We start from the raw sequence: 20,922 nt of genomic DNA on the forward strand, positions 1-20,922 counted from the left end.
TTCAAATTTATAACAATAGATAATCTGGCCAATAATGTTATTAATATTAGAAAATGAATCACCGTTGGTGGCTGTATAGTAATAAAAACAAAGTTTTTTTATTTTTGTCAAGAAATGAAGTATTGAAACTTTTATCCTGGAAAACGGCAAACCGCGAACATCCTTTTATTCAATCCTGTGTAGTACTTTAATTTGTAAGATATTTTTTGAAGAAAAATCAACAGAAAATTATTTGAATGGAACTGACAAACACGCTCAGTCACTAAAAAATATGATACTTATCTGAAATGTGAAGTGAAGCGAAGTTATTGTTGATTCAATAAATCCTAAATAAGTCAAGAGATCAACTGCATTGTTTGTTTTGCTCGTTCAAGATTCTCCTTTTCGACTTAGTATTCTCTTATACTTTATCTAACTAGACAAAGACTATTTTTTTGCACCTCCCATCTTGACCTACATTCAAACCGTTCTGGTTGACCCCTCAAAAAAGAAAAAGAAAAAAAGAAAAAGAAAAAAGAAAAGCAAACTGTGTTAGAAAAAAAACTGAATTGTAGTATAGAAATTTCAGAATAAGCAATTCACGAGTTTCATTAATAATAGAAGTGTGCATGGATTTATAACTAGCAGGAAGACCTGGTGTTGCTCGGGATTGACTAAGAAACCCTATGTTCTCTTGGCCCAATGTTATACCATCATATCACTGTATTCTTAGTTGACATTTCAAGTATTAAAATTAGTGTATCAAGTTTAAAAATGTACTCTGCTTGATTAGGTAAGAGTTAAGTACAACATTTATTGAAATTTGGTAAATTTATATTCTCAAAGAACACTCAGCATTTCATGTGAATGGGTATTCTTTCCACCAAAGCATTCTTTGTTGATGGTCATCGTAGGAACTAGAACTACCTGTAAAGAATAGCAGGATCTTTATTCAAGGTTTACTCCTCTGGATCATCCGTACTTTATGTATGCATACACCTTGCGAAAGAGGTGGCTTTTCATCACGCATGCACAGTTATTTACTACAGAGAGGTATTTTGTTAATCACAAGGGATGCTTGAAATCTAATCTTATACGGAAACAAATATGTAACGTTTTTTTATTCTATGTGACACGATGCAAATTGAATCAAATCGATATGAAAAATAAAAACTTCACTAACATTGCAACATTTCTTACTGAACAAGAGATATTCAAGTTCAACTATTTCAGTAATACTATAAACTAGAAACAGACTTCCTCGTATGACACACATTTTGAACCCCAACTTTATTACCATAAAATATATCAACCGTTCAGATATTGTGAATGCTTTGACTTGACTACTTTTATTACAGATGAGAAGTGCACAGTGACGTCAAGCAGAACAAGTACAACAATCTGACTTTTGTCATTTACAAAAATTCAATATCACAATATATGACAATATATATACATTTCTTTTTCAAAGATATTGCATCATATATTTTTGCATGATGCAACCATTTTCAGAACAAAGTTTATAATTAAGGTTTTGGTTATTTTAGAAGTCATCATGAACGTCAATGTGTGTACGTTAGAAAAAGGGATAAAAATTTTCAAAACGACTAATAGATCAAATTGAGGCTTTGCATTATGAAAGACTGAACAAACAAATAGCATAAAATCATGTTAAAATCAAGCAAAAAAAATTGTGAACATGGTTATTCTTGAATTAGAAGCCATGTTTAATTACAGAAGAGTTTCCGATGGGTAGTTTTTCTATACAAGTCCTGGATATGAAGAATTTTCAGTGGGTCGCTGTTCTGTACAGGTTTTGGACTTCATAATTTTGCAAGCAAAGAGCAAAAAATCTTTCTTGTGTTGACATGAAAAAATTATGTGCAGAAATGTTAAAAGGATTCAATTTTCATGGAGCAATTCTGGTTTCTGATTGATAATAGAACGTGAATTAATTTGGTTTGCCAGTTCCTATTAGCAGTGTTTATAATAAATAGAATCTCCCAACTTTAAGGGAGGATACCCCATTATAAATAAAAAATATTTAACTTTAAAGACAAAAATAATGTGAATTTTTAAAGACAGTCAAAAAAATGCCCACTCAAGGAAAACTTATTTTCATACCAATTGAGGATTCAATCTATTAGAATCCAAGTCATGCTAGTGCGGTCTGAAAAGTATTGTTCTGTGTAGTCCTAGGAGGTCAACTTTCTCAGGCTTAACTTTCTGTGAGAAGGGGTTAGTTAATTATTAACCACCTAAAATGCCCCTACCAGGGAATGCTAATAGGCTACTTTTTGTCGGTGAGAATGCACTAATTTACTGTGCTGGCTTTTCAAAACACAGACTTTGTGCCTAACCGCCACAGAGATAAATTAAAACCCTTAACATCCTGGTAAAAACGTGTTTACTTCTATTTAAATATTTATCATGCTTCAAGTTTTGGAGAGATTCTTATGAAACAATAAAACTGGAAATAAATGTTTCTTTAATTTGTTGTTGTTTGCATGTATTGTTGACTATGATACAAAATGGGTATCCACATAAAAAAAAATGGAAACACATGGATAGCGATTTTGATAGTGATACAATTCATACACTTTTTTAAATGGAAATTGCTTCAGACAAAGCATGAAGTCACTTGAAGTAAGCAGCTAACAAGAATGAAATGTGATTATTGCAAAGGCAGCAGATACCCATTGACTATAGTCTTGAAATGACAAAGGTTATAAATAGGAGAAAAACAGTTAGCAGGAAGAGAGATCTACAGAGATCTCTGAAAAGAAGCTACTGGAATAGATAGCTGTATTACGGTGAGGTATCAAAACAGCAAACGGAGATGGAGACTATTAGACCAATGAGTCAAATGAAGAAACAAGGAATGGATCAGGCAATTCTAAATATCACATGCCATAATAGTATTTGTACAAAAGACTGGGACTAGCAACATCACGTCTGTGAGAGAGAGGTTGTAGAGAAGAATAGGTTGAGCCAATCAAATTACAAATACGTCTTTGAACCTTATCAAACATACGCCATAATCAAATTGACACACGGGTTCTTGTTAGATCACTGAAATGGCTGACCAATTTGGGAATTCTAGACGCTGTATGTAGGGGGATGTCAACACCTCCTTGTAAGAGTTGCAAAAAAAATAAACGTTGTCATCTCCCCTAATGAGGATATACATGCAACTGGGGACTGCTTGTGAATTTCATACTCCCATGAAACTTCCTCCTTCAGAGGAAGCTGGTTAAACCTGATTGGCGGTTAGTGCTGTAATTTTTTCATTTTTCTTATCAAGAACTTTCAAATGGGACAAAGATTCACCAGCCCAAATAGTTACAAACATGGTCCTATAAACAGTTTCTGAAATAATTATTATATCAGTAATATTACAGTGTAGAAGCTCAGGTTAATGACTATACTATAAAAAACTTAACAGCAAACTGTGTGCACGCACATCTGCATAGTTGAAATTATTTCATATCCTTTTCAATATTGCAGTTTATATATAACAAAAACACACCTTTGAAAATCTGAACAGAACTGAATTAAGATAGCAAATCTTGGACAAAGAGCTCAATATCTTTTAAGAGAGAGCAGTGCAAGTAATAAAATGACAATAAAATGTAATTAGCTTTAATGTTCTTGCAGTTTTACAGTATCACCGATTATCAGAAGTGTCTCTAAGTGGGGTCAATCAATTTTTCTTATTGATATCAATAGGAAACTAGTCTGATGATTGGTGATTCTGTCAAACTGCAATAAACTATTAAAGCTAAGTACATTTTATTATCATTTCTTATTGATATATACGTTTGAAGAGTAAAAATATAAAATCAATTTTATATGATGACCGGCAGTAGCTTGCCATGCATTCATCGGACCAAACTAAAATGATATTGATTCCAAGAACATCACAAAGCCAATTATTTTCGTTCATATCCACCCACAATCAATAAGAGCCAACATACGCCTGCATTTCATCCTGGATGAAACTCGGAATGAGTGAATGTCAACAAAAAAGCAAAAACAAAAAAAACTTAACCCCTTGCTCATGAAAAAAAAATTTTTTTCTTTCTTTATACTTTTTCCGTTATACACACACGCACGTATATCTCCAAGGAAAAGTTCAAATTGATAAATGAACATCAGTCTTTGATTACTCTAAGTGAGATTAATTCAGGTATACTTTTAAAATATTTTTTTTTACATAGGAGATGTTTTATTACTGCAATTAAATGTGTGTGTGTATATATATATATATATATATATATATACACACACACACAAAATGAGAATTTAACATATAAAAGGAAAATTTGTTTTGTACTCACTCTAAGACATCTTGGTTCAATTGTATCTGTAAGTTCCCAAGGTACTCTCCAATCATTTGTTTGCTAAGTCCTTTTCGGGTAATCAGAAATTTGGCAATAGTTGGTGGAGTTTGATCAACAAATCCACGTTCTATGAGGAAACGGAGACCTTTTTCTGGTTTTCTGTAGAATGAAAGAAAGAACAAAAGTCAATCAAGTTATTGAAATAGACATTCAAGATTTGCATCAGAAACGATAGGATTAGAAGCTCGGAGATCAGACTTTCCAACAGATTAACCTAAAAAAAAAATAAAATAAAAAAAAATGGGTTTTCCCCATAATTAACACACATGACATTGATTAATGTATTTTGAGGAGAGAAAAAAAAAGAGTACAATTTAAAAAATAAACTAAGAATTCAGCATACTGCAGTGTATTTTCCATAAATTATTTTTTAATACTGTGAATGTTATAAAGCACTCAAATGTGTCAAAGTAACATTTGATATTTCTGAGATGTGATATTTTTACATTTGATATTTCTGAGATGTGATATTTTTACATTTGATATTTCTGAGATGTGATATTTTTACATTTGATATTTCTGAGATGTGACATTTTTACATTTGATATTTCTGAGATGTGACATTTTTACATTTGATATTTCTGAGATGTGATATTTTTACATTTGATATTTCTGAGATGTGATATTTTTACATTTGATATTTCTGAGATGTGATATTTTTACATTTGATATTTCTGAGATGTGATATTTTTACATTTGATATTTCTGAGATGTGATATTTTTACATTTGATATTTCTGAGATGTGATATTTTTACATTTGATATTTCTGAGATGTGATATTTTTACATTTGATATTTCTGAGATGTGATATTTTTACATTTGATATTTCTGAGATGTGATATTTTTACATTTGATATTTCTGAGATGTGATATTTTTACATTTGATATTTCTGAGATGTGATATTTTTACATTTGATATTTCTGAGATGTGATATTTTTACATTTGATATTTCTGAGATGTGATATTTTTACATTTGATATTTCTGAGATGTGATATTTTTACATTTGATATTTCTGAGATGTGATATTTTTACATTTGATATTTCTGAGATGTGATATTTTTACATTTGATATTTCTGAGATGTGATATTTTTATATGCTGCAAATTGCTGTCATTGTCTTTGTAATAACCTTAACATGTCATCAACATCTTTTTTTTTGGGGGGGGGGATCAGTAGAAACAAATTAACTGCCAAAATAAGTAGTAAGATATTAACCAAAGTGTCAATAAAAGTGGTGTTCCAAAAATAAGTTTAATAGCAAGTCCAGGTTCAAAAGTTTAAAGTGTTTAAGTACAGATAGTATTGAGTAGAATTAAGCACTGGTTTAATTTGTTTCAGTTTTGGGCGTTTTTCATGATTTTTGTTGACATCGATTTTTTTAAGGCATTTGTTTTCGTGTCGCATATAAAAATGGATTTGAGATATTTTAGGGAAACTTTTTGCATTTTATTTATTATCTCGGTACTTATGCAGAATAAGGACTGTGCTATTGTCAGTATTTTCCAGGTAATTTATGAAAAATGTTGAAAAATGCTGAGTCAATGAAATCTCAGCAGCCAATGTCATTTACGAAAATATTTAATTGTTAGCACTGGTTTATTATTAATATATATATATATATATATATATATATATATATATATATATATATATATATATATATCAATTTGAACAAAAAACAAAAAAAGGAAAAAAAACAGCATATCATTTTAGTTTGTTATAAGTTGTTTGTTATTAAAAAATATTTATTCATGAAACTTATTTTACAATGAGTCTTTTTGTTTTTATTTGAATTTTTATTTCTTTAAAGTTTCGTTAAAAATTGTCTAATAATTATTCATTGTATTTTCTTTGTAACAAAAATTCTTTTGATTTTTAATTTTTATTGCATTATACCCCAAACAAGGCACAGTGCCACTTTGATGTAGGAGCTACTATCTGGGGCATAATTTGCAGGGATACTATGTAGGGAGTTGAGTAGTAAGATGTCTATTTACAGTATTGAACTTTTGCATGCAAGTACAGTCAGAGAAACAGGAACCTGAAAGGGAATTCCAAAATCTAGCAGTTTTTGGAAAGACACTATTAAAGTAGAAGGCTTTCTAGCATCTGGGGATCTCTGTGTAGGGATGAGATTTAGCTGCTTGTCGGGTTTGTCAGGAGTATTTACATTGAGGGGATACAAGGGCTTGTAGTTCTGTCGGAGCATCTACCATTAAAATACTTGTAAAAAAAGGCAAAGACATGCAACACTGTGGCGATGGGACAGAGATTTAAGCCTAGCTGACAGTGCGGGACCTATTAGATTGGCAACTCTCTTTTGAACCCTGTCCAGGAGTGAGAGATTGTTTTCATTTTTTCAATTAATTATTTTTATTGAATTTATCTTCGTGATAACAGAAATAATATTTTTTTCATTGAAAACATTCGCCAATGTTTGCAAAACAAAATCACAAAACTTTTGTTTGGTACTCTCTAGTGTTTTCTCTGTAAACTGCCCGGAAAATTCCGCTGATAGAACGCTCCTTATTCTGCATAAATACCATTCTCTAAATCAAGGTAGCAGCATTCAGGTCAGACTCATAATACCAGGAGCCAGATCTTTTATACTTCAAAGAATTAGCAGACAGTTTTAATATTGAAATACTTTAAAATAAGTAGTCAGATATTTTAGAAATCTAGTTGGAGTCAGACTTTATACCTTCTGACTCTGCAACCATGATCTAAATTTTAGTGACCATAGATTTTAATAAATTCCAAACAAAAATCTATGATTACATATTTCTAATTTTCAATTTGCCAAAAATATAAACATATGTGATCATTTTTATTTATAAACATTTAATTCGAATTAAAAAGATAATCCTTACACGGTGACTGATTTTTAAGTGCAACTGAAAACAAAAATCCAAATACTGCTTGGCCTATAGCATTATAATCTTTCCAACATGAAGACTGTTTAGCAATGTGGTTGTCAATGTCCCAATCTAATTGGATGCTAATCGTTGTGATTAATATTTACAATTTTCTTTTTTATATATGTGTATATCATGAAACACCTTTCCTATATTATATTTCTCTTCGTCTGTCCTTCCACTTTTTCTCAGTAAATACTTGGCTGATCTAGCTGAAATTTTGTGTGAACCATTGTTGTGATAAGGTGCAGCAAACTAAGTATCATGGTATCTGTTCCATGCCTTGTTAGAGATTGATAGGGATTACTCACCACAATATTACATTTATTCTAGAAGTTTTTTCAGAAACTATTGAGCTGATCTGGCTTAAATTTTGTATGGACCTTTTATATAAGATGCAGCGAACTAAATATCCAATTTGAGTTATGTGCATGTGTATGTCCACAGAGAAGCATGTGTTGAGTTAAAAAGAAAAAAAAAATGGGTGGAGAGGAGAGAGGGGACGGGGTAGGGAAAAAGAGAGAAGGATAGAAGTTATGTTACACTTTTATTCAGAGCAATGCCTGGTAGCTCTGCTAAAATAAGAGTAGGGAAACTCAAACATATAGTGAGAGAGAGTGAAAGTGATATAAAGTTAAAAAAAAAAAAATAGGTCACTTGGTGAGTAACTTGCAAATAACAATAAATTAGAATTAAAATGGAAGCTTTTTCAAACATAGCTTAGTCCTAAAACTGAAGAATATCTTAGCATGTATTTTGTGCGATTAAGATATGTAGAAAAAAAAAGACTACAGAAGCAAACGTTCATTAGCTCAGTTTTAGTATAATAATAATTAGATATTCCGGTTGCATGGAGCTATTTTAGTTTGTATTGAAGCAAACACAAGTATCAGGTGACTGAAGTGTTGCTATTGCATGTACTATAAAGTAGACAATGAAAACTTGTTTTTTCCAAATTACTTTAATTATAAAGTGATACATCTTACCAAAATTTGTTTCCCAATGTTTACAAAAGATATCATTTTGTACGAGTAGATTAAGTGTAATTTTAATGGCAAAATATGTTTCTGTTGCGTAGAAGGAAATAATATAATAGTTAGCATCAGCAGTAGTTACACATGATGCATTATTGTTTGTTAACAAACTAACAGCTAGTTTTTCCATTCTTTAATTATACAAGTTATAGGGAAGTTGGGAAGCAACAAAAAATAAATAAAATATAAAAAAATGCCATAACAAGCACACATCATTATATATATATTATACACACACATACACACACACACACATATACACACACACACATACATAGGGTTATAACTTGAATGCCTACTAGCCACTATCCTCGAGTGTCTAAGGTCTCCCTCTACAGGAGTTTGTCAGGACAACCTGGCATGAGGATCATTTTCCTTATAAGTAAACTGATTAAATATTCAAAATCACATAGTATTTGCTGTCCAAATAAGACCTCCTTAGTTAGTCTAACTCACACTGGCTTTTACGAGGAATGGTGCACCTTCAAGTGATGTTATCTCAAATAGCACCATGGGTCCTTGCATGGTGCAGTGGTTAGGGTACTGGGAAAAAATCAATTGTAAAAGTGATATTCTCCTGAAGGTTGAAGGTTCAATCCTCAGTGTGGATGAACAAAAATACATTTGCGAATTACTTAGGACCTCTATCCAGTCATGGCTGATAGACCAAGAGCACGCTACCCCGTGAAGTAAATAAAAGGTTCCGCTCAAAGTTCTGTCTAAATTCCCGAGTCCGGCAAGATACACCTGAAGAAGGTCGGAGGTTATATCGACTGAAACGTTGTGAAAATCACACTCAAGATGAGAACAGTCGTCCGATGAATAATTATACAAATAACCAATCCTCATCTCAAAAATTCAGAAACGTCATTAATGAAACATTCGAATATCTATGTATCTCATATACATAGATATTCGAGTGTTAGTCCTATGGAAGAGGGTCCTTGATTTGCGAGCACTTCAACTGAAATCAAACAAAACTACATATACGCATACATACTTTATAATATATACAAAGTGCTTAAGGTATTTGAGTTACTTTTACTATAGCAGGAATATTAGTTGACATATTTTTATATTGCACAATTATCAATAGCAACTCTGATAATTGCACAACGAAAAAGTTGTATGACTAGAAAGGTTAAATAAAATCATTTAGAAATAGCCATTTTTAAAAACCACTTGATCTTTACTTTTTCAAAGTTCAAGCAGTTGACAGCATTTTTTTTCATAAACAATATAATTGTTTTTACATTAAATAAATTGTAATAGAAACGTTAAAAAGTCACCCAGCCCCCCAGTTTCAAATACAATTTAAAGTAAAATCCTTTTTTTTTTTCAATTTGATTGACACTCAGAAGAGGAGGATTTGAGAAACTATCTAGGATTGATATAATTTAAATAAAACATTTTTTTTATTTATTCATGCAAAAATATCTTGCTAAATAAATACGTTTCAGAGCAGCAAAAGTTCAAGTCTTACCAGGCAACAGTAAAAAGATACGATATATAAATATCATAAAATTCAAGGGATCGATTGTACAAGCTCTGAACAAAACTACATCTATAACAATATTATATAAAAATCAATAATGGAGATTTGGTATCTGTCTATTCATTACTTATATTAATTGTACTATCTTTCAATACTCAATTCAAGAGGAGGTACTGTACTATCTGTTCTTTTGTCATGGAACCATCATTCCAGGCATTGTGTCCTCATTTTAGGGTAGGGACTATCATAGGTCAACAAGAAATTGCAACCTATTGATAAATTTTCATAAACATTAGAAGTATCTAAGTTTTCACAAAGGGCTACTACCCCCACCCTTTTTTTTTTTTACTAAAAATATCTCACATTATCCGTTACACCTAATAGATGTGTTCCAAAATTTATGATAGGTTAATTAGTTTAGGAGTGAATCCTGTACAGACAGATATATAAAAATAGACACGCATATTTATATATGAACAGAATTATACAAAGAAGAATAATTGAACATTTTAGAATTGTTAACACAAAAAAATAAGAGCACTATTGGGAACTATCAGATGAAATATTTAACCCAATTTGATCTGTACGTGTATTTATAAAATGATTTTCAAAAGAGAGGCCGAGAGAGGTATGATAAACAAATAAAATAACACCTGTTCATTTTTTTTCTTTTCAAATCTCAAAGTATCTCATATACAATTGCTAAATTTATTGCAGAGAAAGAGAGAGAGAAGGAAAAATGGGGAATAATAATAGAAGAAATAAAATCAATCGGTAAATAAAAGGTAGTTTAACATTGAACAGGTGATCGAGTAAGTTAGTGGGGAGGTGTAGAGAAAAGAGAGAGGTGCTGATAGAAAGTGGTGGGCAGAGAGGAGTGATCGAGTTAACAGATGTTGAAGAGAGCAAGAGAGAGAGAGAGAAAGAGAGAGTAGTAAGGAGGAAACAACTTGCACTGCTACTACATGCTGTAGCAGTTACTTCATTTTGGCTCCATCAGTCTTCCCGATTGCTACCCTCTCCTTTCCCTTTTTTCCCTATTCCGTTTCCTACATCATCATCATCATCATGTTGGGTTGAGACTATTCTAATATAACGTTGGTGGTGGTGATGCCCAGCTCCTGTTCAGGAGAAGGTTGCATCCTCTGTGTCAGTTTCAGCGGATGCTGGGCTCAGAGAGGAAGCAGAAAGAGGATTATTGATTGCCAGCACGGAACACTTCGCGCTCCACACCTCTTAACATTTAGATCTCGATGGAGCAAGGCAAGAAGCAGCTATCGCGCGACCGTAGTAAGAGCACCCGCCTCGCTGCATCAAGCTCAGACATTCAGAAGCAATTTTCGAATCCTATTAACACTAGTAAAGAGATGTCAACAACTCGGTATAATAATCGGTTACCTTTGCAAGAAACAGCTAGACATTAGGCTTATCATAAAATGTATATTCATTATTTGATTGGCACAAATAAAGAATTGTTCTGCATTAAACGGAACCAAATAGACAGACACTTCAAGTAAACAGTTAAGGCAACATTCAGTCATGTTTCGGAATTTAAGATGAGGATTCATAATTTGTTATTCGGACTACTGTTTTCATCCTGGATGTAACTCCTTTTTCCAATAACACTTAAAGATCCCTCGAATTATATGTACACACACGACATGTGGAGATTACACAAATATTTTGTTTTTAATAGGTTTTAATTTACACATGAAAGTCAATATAATATAAATTTAATTGGTAAAAACAAGAAATATGCTTGTTATCTCATGGTCCACTCTCTTCCACAACGCTAGTATCTGTCAAGATCCTATTTCTATAAGCCAATTTATTTACAAGAACAAATTACTTGGATTATTCGGATTAATGTTCTCATCAGGAGTACTATTCTCGCAACGTTTTGCCCAATGTAACCTCTGACCTTCAGGCGCATTTTGATTGAACTTGAAAATCTGTACTGAATTCTAAACCAAGTCTTGAGTAATAATTAGTTCTAAGTGACAGTCTTCTGGGAGTTGAGGGTTCAATCCTCAGTACAGGCAATAGTATAAATAAAATTAAAAATTATATAAGACTTTCATCCGGTTGTGGCTGATGAAATGGGAACAATCTACCCCATGGATTAAATAAAATTTTCAGTTCTAAATTCAATACAGATTCCAGAGTTTTAGAAGACACACTTGAATAAGGTCAAAGGTTACCGACATGTTGTAAAAATAACATTCAAGATGAGAATGATTTGAATGATCCAAATATTTAAGTGCTAGCAGTTCTTATTGAAACTGTTAAAAAAAAAAGCAAGAAACAATATTCTGTGTTTAGCAAAAAAAAAAAAAAAAAAAAAAAAAATTATATATATATATACTCGGGTTTTTTTATATTCAAAAGTAATGGACTAATGAATTCAACGAGGTTGTTAGATAGTGCTCAATAAAAAGAGCTGATAATACTTGTTTATTGTTATATAAACATGCTCACATCCTGCTGCTACAAATAGCCACTTGTTTCAATAAAACAACAGATATCATCAGGCAGCGACTTGACTATTCAAAAGTTCAATGAATAAATATTCATTTATTCATTGAACTTTTGAATAGTCAAGTCGCTACCTGATGATATCTGTTGTTTGATTGAAACAAGTGGCTATTTGTAGCAGCAGGATGTGAGCATGTTTATATAACAATAAACAAATATATATATATATATATATATTATACAAACTTAAATAGGACAAACTGCCTGACAGAGCCACTTGGCTTGGATGCTGCTTTGTAAAATAAGATATGTCCATTTAATCTATACATTTAGTGATGGATATGTTATTTCAAACTTGAGAGTGAAAGGTTTCAGATTTTTTTTTTTTTTTTGATAATTTGGATAATTCAAACTACTATTCTCATTTTGTTTGTTATTTGCATACCATTTTGGTTGATGTAACTTCCGAACTTCTCCAGATGCATCTTATTGAACTCAAGAATCTTCATGCATAAACAATTCCGCAACCTATATGGGCTCAGCTTTAAATTCTGTACAGGTTCTCAAAAAGAGCAACCAAGATGAGAATAGCTGTCAATATAATACAAACTAGCAGGACCTGTGGAAATTCCACAGTGGCATCTTTCATATGTAATATATTGCTGCTGGGCATTGTGTGGACATTCAACATGAATGGAAGTCACACGATATTATTGTAGCCCTTTTGTTAAACCTGTAAAAGTAATTATTGAAGTAATCTGGTTAAAGTAGTGTCAGAATATACCGGGTTGTTATGGTTTATCTCTAATGTCCTTACAGAAGTCTGTGGCATATTTCCATTCTATGGACGCCCAACGCAAACGAAAATAACACAATATCATTATACCATTTTTAAACAGAACAAATATTACCCTTGAATCCTAGCCAGAAGACCAAGAAGATATATTTTAGTTTCACCTATGTCCCAAAAGCATTTTTTGGGGGGAGGGGGGGTCTTTGGTGGTGATCGGGAGATCCTTTTTATCAAAAAGGAGGACAGAAGGTGACAACATACTATGAACATTGAATTAGCATCTCTTTATACGAATTTAATGTTTGTAGCATACTACCATCTTCAACCCCCACTCCCGATAAATAGGATCTCACAATTGAATAATTTATAATCTGAAAATGTGACATATGTACGTACGTTAATATATAGATTAACGGTGACAACCAACGAAAATGTTATTTCAAACTTAAGAGTGATAGAAAACGACAAACAGAGCCTCTTCCAAAGATGTGTGGATGTGTCTAAAAATGCTATTTAAAATTTAAGCGTAACAGACTAACGGACAGGCTCTTATGCCTGGATACATCTAAATTAAAAATACATCCATCCAAATTGCGTATTTAGCAATGGATTTTTTTTCTACACTTAAGCGTGATGAACTGACAAAACCTCTTACATGCATTTATCTAAAACATTTTTTTATTTATTGAAAACACGAAAAACAAACTTTTGAAAAGCAAACGATATGGATAAAAAAAAAAAAATGATCCAATTTTTCAAACTTGTGATTCCATTTTAAAACAATTCTTTTAAAAGTTTCTACTCAAAGAATTTAGGGGGGGAAAAAAATTAACACAATAACTTGCATTTACGTATTTCTAATGTTAAAATTGAAAATAAAATTGCAATAAACTAAAAACAAGTTTTCTGGCACGTTAACATTTACATGGGTCATTAGGCATCCTTTTTCTTGTGTGTGAAAACGGTTACACTCATTGGACTTGTATAATATGCATATGTGAAAAACTCATTAGTTTCTTCAGTGAAATTATCGTGCAGTCGAATGTTATTTTAGTTTGCCAACATCATAAAAAGTGTCGGCGGAAAGAGGCGGGGGGGGCACAGGTTATTCAACAATGAACAAGCAGGAAAAGAGTTGTTGGCATCACTAGAATTTGTAGCCTGGGAATAAAAAAATTCCAACTCGTTCTTGGATGAAGGAAAAATCTTGATTACAAGAATCAGAAAACATTTACAAAATACTAGCAGGACTACTTGAAGTTGCCCGGACCAAAAGTATAACATATTTCTACTAAAACTTATCTTTATATTTCTCTCTATGTATCTCTCTATTTTCTTCCTTTCCTCACCCCCATTTTTCCCTTCCTGTTTCATAACCGCCTCTATCTTTACCACCAAGCTCATTCCTCTCTGGATATACATGCACACACAACTCTGATTTATAATAGATTCCTTGAGGAACGAGTCGACATTTTCTTTTCATATAAGGACATAATAACACTGAAAATCTGATCCCCATCCCCACCCCCACCTGCCGAAACCTGACTGAATAATCTTGGTAAATTTTAGATATTATTTATCTGAGGCAATGCTGATCAAAAATATATGAACTCTGTATTTAGTTTTAGCTGGCCATACAAACACCCATAAACACAGCTAACTGCTCTTTATATATTAGATGATGTTAACCATAAACATTTCCATAGTTGAAGATAAACATCCACGAGTTTAAAATATTGATTTTTAACAATGTAAAAATGAATTTAATCAGTACAGTATGATCTTCACCCTCAATACCACCCATGAAATCGGCAGTAAATTTTTTAATAATTGCAAAATTCCTTTAATATTTCAAGTTTATAAAGAAGTAGAATTGCAAGGAAGATTCAAGTAGTTTCAAAAACGCTTTGGATTGTTAAAAAAAGACAAAATCAATGCATAAATTCACACCAAGAGAAAATTTTGGTGTCATTAATATCTACAAAAAATAGGTAGGTTCATAATAACGAGGGTTTCAAAATGAGATTTGAAAATCGACTGTTTGTACAGTAATCAGCAACCTTAGCAATCAGCCATTTCCGCTTACCATGAAAGTAAGTTAGGTTTTTATATTTGTTTACATTTCTGGTTCCCAAAAACTCAATTCTAATTACGAAGAGAAATGATTTAAGCTAAGTAGAAATCTTTATGCCTGTATAGTGATAATTTAAGACACCAAAATAAGATACAAACTAATAATTAATAAGTGAAAAAAAAAAAATTGAATCAGCCATTGTTGCTTTAGGCAGTGAATCGGAATTGACAATTTTTAAAGGAGCCAGGCCAGTTTTTTTTTTGTTTTTTTTTAACAAATTAAGTGGGAAGTCGACCTATTGCTAACCAACTCTGTATCTGATAGAGAAAAAGGAATACAATTTCTAGTCATTGGGAATATGAACCTAATTTAAAATAGATAAATAGTTAAAAAAAAAAAAAAAGTTGTTACAAAAATTAGTTGTTAACAATTGCCACCTTAACCTTTCAAGTAAACATACTCAAGAAGGATAGGTGTATGGTAATCTGCCAAACTTTGCCTTTGTCTTTCTCATTGGGAAGAGTCCAAATTATTTAGATCTATCTCAGGAATGTTTTTGTTAAAAGATAAAAGTCAATATCGGCAATAATCAACAACTCATGCAGACAAGATAAAAATGAAGAGTTATGTTTTTCTTGTTTTCATAACAAAGCGATTACAAGTGTTTACTTATAAGGATCAACATCGTCTTTCTGAATTATTACTAGCTGTATCTAACCGACATCGCCCGGGGATGTAGCAAAGTCATTTTAGTTTTTAATGTTTGTTTGCTGCACATTTTTCAACTTACGGAAGATAACTCCTATTATATTCCCAAATTAAAAATGAATTATACCCCCTGCTGATTTTTATTTTTAGGTGATTATTTAATGTTTCATATTAGCAGTAGTCTGAGCCGAAAAAAAAAAAAAATTTAATAAAAAAGTAGCTAAGTATGTTATAATATTGCCAATAACATGACAACAATAACAAATGAAAATTGGCTAGTCCAAAGCAAAACTTGATTTGCCAACTTGAATGATATTTGAGTTTTACTTTGAAAATCTGACAAGAGAACTTTGTTAGATTTGTGTTAGATAACCTTAAGGAAATTTGATCTTCAGTAAACCAAAAACAGAAGATAGATTATGAAAAATGAACGGCTCTCATCTTAAGGAAGCCCCTTGCTTTGACAGGCTTTTGGGACTGACCTTCACTTCTGATACCACTCCCGATGCAATCCTCTATCAATACAAGAGGCAAATATGGCCTAAGATGGAGTACTGTTGCCACATCTGGCAAGAGCTGCTCAATGCACCCTTTCTTGTCTTGACACGCTTCAAAACCTAGTAAGTGGTATCCTTTCCTCGTCTTGCAGCCTTTCTCACAAAAGAGACGCTGTTAGTCTATCTCTGCTCTATTACTATTTTCATAGCAAGTATCCAACTGAGCTTCAACTGATGCCTCTCTCCCCCTGTAAAATATTCGCAACAAACACTTGGCTAGTTACAACCACTGTCAACAATTTTGCCTACTCTTTATCTGTGTCTAAAACTGAATGCATATTCTATAAAAAAAAAAAAGTTTCTTTCCTAGAACTGCATGCCTGTGGAATTGTATGCTATAGGGTTGCTTTCCAATTGACTACAATGTGGTCATTTTTAAGTTCAAATAAACGAGTTTCTTACTGAGCTGTCCTCTTATTTAATATAATTCTACCCAATTCCCAACATTATGGTGTTGTCTCATCAACCTCCCGACACCCATTAACTCTCAGCCTCATATGACCTTTGGGTTTTAATAAATGCTGATTCTCTTAAAAGCATTAAAAAAAAATAAAAATAAATAAAATTGAGAGGAGTGATAAGTAGAGTTAGATGTCACGCATGAAAAAAAGATGTTCTCTTGCTGTGCATATGTCTCCACAAAGTTAGATGCAAAGACAAGGGTTCCCTCTATTCATTTCAATTTGCTTGTATAGGTGTAAACATGCACAATCTGACCTTTTCAATCCGCGCTAAATGTTCAAGAACCTGAAGGAATAAAATCTATATATATATATATAAAAGTGAACGTGTATGTCTGTCTGTCTGTGTACATTTCCCTACGCAATAACTGTCAATTTTAAGTCTACAGACTTGAAATTTGATATACTGAGATTTGAGAAAATCTTTGTAATCCATTTTTGGCCAGAAATTTGGCTGTTAAGGGGTCAAAGTTCAACGATTTGACCTTTGAGAACTCTACCAAACTCCTCCGACAATTTTGGGTATAAACAATTGAAATTTTAGATATAGGTTCCTTGGACATGGATCTTACTTAATAACTTGATTTGAGCTCAAAACAATAAATGTTCAGGGGTCATAATAGGGGTCAAAGTTAAAAAAAATTTGACCTCTGCGGTCTCTACCAAATTACTCAGACAATTTCTGGTCTACACATTTAAAATTTGATATAAAAGGTATTCAGAGATAGGGCAAACTTTTTAATCAGTTTGGGTCAAAAAACTTTAGTTACCAATATATAAATGTATATATGCATGTTTGCATGTCTGCCTAAAATTTTTGACAGAGACGACGGATTTTACCAAGATCAGTATCGTTTTGAAGTTTGACTTTTTAGACGACAAATACAAAAAAAATTGGCTAAAAACATTAATATCTTCACCTTCAACTGGGCACTTTTCTACAGGGTGGGGGTCGCTTTTTTCGCAGATATTTTTCAAAGTCATTCTCTCCTTTCGATTGTCTAGCCTTAATTTAAACTTACGTCACTTCCGGTTTGGCATTAGTCATAACAGCAAAAACGTCACTTTTTTTCCCATTCTTTTCCTCCTTCATGGTACGGGTTCGAGCCTGCCTTCCTACTACCACATTTTTTTTGGGGGGGGGGGGGGGCTCAACATACACATCCAAACACCCGGGCAACACCGGGCTGAAATGCTAGTGTCTGAAAAGACTCAATCATATTGACCCTAAAGAGAACCAGTCCATACAAAATGGAATGAAGGTGACTGAAAACACAAGACTATATTTATCCTAGAGCGAAAATGTGCTTCTAAACTTTAAAATCAATGCCTATAATACATTAAACCAATCAGCATTTCATAAAGTTCGTTTGTACTTTGAATCAGTTTTTTTTTTTTTGTATTTCAAAATTTTATAATCCATAACACTTATCCAAATAATAAAAATTGTTCAATTTCAAATAATTTCTTTGCACCGCAGTAAATCTATTATTATACTAAATGTGAAGTAATCAACGTTTCTTTCCCTAGAGTCTTTTTACCTATATATAATCACACAAAATATGTCAAAAATATTTCTTCATTTTGGGACTGAGTTCTGTTTTAAAATAAAAATCGATTTTAATTGTTCTAATTAGCCATAATCAAATCATCCATCTCTTCTTCAGCATCTGTCTATTGTTGATCATCATATGTTGATTGATCGCCCCCACTTCTATTTTATACAATATCACTCTCACTTCTATCACTGTGTTTATTAATAGTCAAACTATAAAACAAAAAATTAGAATACTCCATTATAAACACTAGGGAGTATCACTAAAAGTAGTACTATTATTTAACCCAAAGCTGGAGAGGAGGAGATAAGAGAAGGGAGGGAGATATGCCAGTATACCAGTGGCAGTCACCCTAGAATCACAATTGGTCCTCAGTTGCATGCATATCTCCCCATTCAGGTGAGATAATGACATTAGGTTTTGCAGTTCTTACAGCAAAATTGCCAACATCATCCTACATAGAGCACCTGGTATTCTCAAATGGTTACTCATCTGATACTGACCAGGTTAAACATTGCTTAACTTCAATGACCTAACAAAAAGCGGGATTTTGGATTTTATCTTTAATTTAAAAAATAAAAAAATTAAAAAAAAAATGAACTGATTTTGCACACTCAATTTTTCCTGAGCTCAATGTCTGACCAAACTGGCCACATTTTTTTTTTTAGAAGTAATATTACACTTTGTCATGCAAGAAATTTAAGTCAGTTATATGAATCCATAAAATGTATAAAACTTTTCTTTTTCTTGTACAAATGTTTTTCTAAGTCGCTTGCATGAAATTTACAAAGAATGCATATTATTAACGTGCACTGATTAAATCTGCAAGTTTACAAAGAAACGATTTAAACTGAAGCATAGACTGAAAAAACAAAGATGCAAAAACATCTAAAAAGTCGCGATCATTTGGATTATTCAAACTACTATTCTCATCTGGGTTGTTATTTTCACAATGTTTTTAACTAACCTTTAACCTTCTTTAGGTGAAACTCTGAAATTTAGAACTGAACACTTTATGTAAATCTACAGGTGTAAATTGTTCTCGTTAAGTCATAACCAAGTGAAAGTGTTAAGTACATTATTCTTAGCACTACCTATAGTAAAGATTTTGCCTTCAACCTCTGGAAGACTCACTTAAAACCTGTTACTAGAGTAGAACTCCGGGATACAGCATTAAAATTAATAACAAAATACAGTGCAGTATATAATACATATGTATATAATCAAATAACATTATAAATAACACTGTAAGGCGCAGTTAATAGCGTAACGAAGGGCCGGAAAAACATTGTATTCCACATCGTAACTTGAAAAAAAAAAAAAAAAACGTATCCTAGGGCCATCATATCCCGGGGTTAAACTGTAGTATGAAGTTCGAGAGCATTGAACCTAATCCTGTTCAGATGTGTAGGATTACTATATGATTAAAAATACTATAAAAAAATTATTAGTAATGTGTATGTATATGAATTTAATTAAATAAGTTCAAATGTATTCAACTAATTTTTACATTTTTCTTTTTTACAAAAGTGCTCAATACAATCCATATGTAGAGTTTTTATAAGTGAAATTATATAAACATCAGAAAAACCCAACGCAGATTAATCTGTTTCGACGATGTTAATTGTCTTGTCAGGGGTTCAACAAATGAAACGAGTAACATCGTCGAAACGTTCATCAATTCAAGTACGTTTTTTATGATGTCATATATATATATATATATATATATATATATATATAGATGCTGTTTATAATTCCTATATTGTATTTAATTCTATGCTTAGTCTATATAAGAAACCATTGTCACACAATATACGATCTACTTCTAATACAAAAATACTGATAGTTTTTTTTGGGGGAAAAACAAATCAATCATCGTTACTTGATAAAAAGACCCCCCCCCCCCTTCATTAAAGTTTACTTGTAAAAATCTTAACATACATGTATGTGTGTGAGCATGCATATCTATACATCATAATTATTAAAAGAATCATAATTGTGAATAATGGAATTCATGGAATTCTGTCAAAACAGATAAACAAGGTGAGTCAACATGAAATGCTTAAATCTTCAACAAACTTCTACACAGAAATCATTTTTCCTAACGATAACATTTTTGACAACATTCTTTATCCGTTTTCTTGGTTTTCTTTTGAAAGTATAACAGACTTTTGATAAACTCATAAATGTGGCTTTTTTTTTTCTTTAATCTCACTTTGAGATTAATTTCCAATCTAACTAAAACCAAATATGTTGGACATCTAAAAATTGTAAAATTTAAAAACCTGTAACAAAACAAAATAAAAAAAGAATATGGACACATGACTAATCTTTGGAATATTATTCATATATTGCTATTTAAAATTATTTTCTTAACTAGAAAAATTGCAACCCGCTAGGTCATCTAGTCGGCTCAGTTTAGTTTGTTTGAATCAGAAAAAAAAAATTTTTGCATAGTTAAAAAAAGTA

General features: G+C 31.9%; 1 protein-coding gene across 27 annotated transcripts in view; it reads right to left on the reverse strand.

The window, feature by feature from the left end:
• Window positions 1-20,922, reverse strand: part of LOC145252572 (IQ motif and SEC7 domain-containing protein 1-like) — a 737,205-nt gene that overhangs the window by 177,922 nt on the left and 538,361 nt on the right. For all 27 annotated transcript variants that reach the window (XR_013863619.1, XR_013863618.1, XM_080112202.1 and 24 more), the window contains exon 3: window positions 4,320-4,481. Coding sequence is in view for 25 of the 27 variants with exons in the window: in XM_080112202.1 (XP_079968328.1) it covers window positions 4,320-4,481 (162 nt within the window). In the remaining 2 variants the exon portion in view is untranslated. The remainder of the gene's footprint in view (window positions 1-4,319; window positions 4,482-20,922) is intronic.

The sequence above is a fragment of the Euprymna scolopes genome, chromosome 29 (assembly GCF_053919585.1).
Source record: "Euprymna scolopes isolate OS-2025 chromosome 29, ASM5391958v1, whole genome shotgun sequence".
NCBI lineage: Eukaryota > Metazoa > Mollusca > Cephalopoda > Sepiida > Sepiolidae > Euprymna > Euprymna scolopes.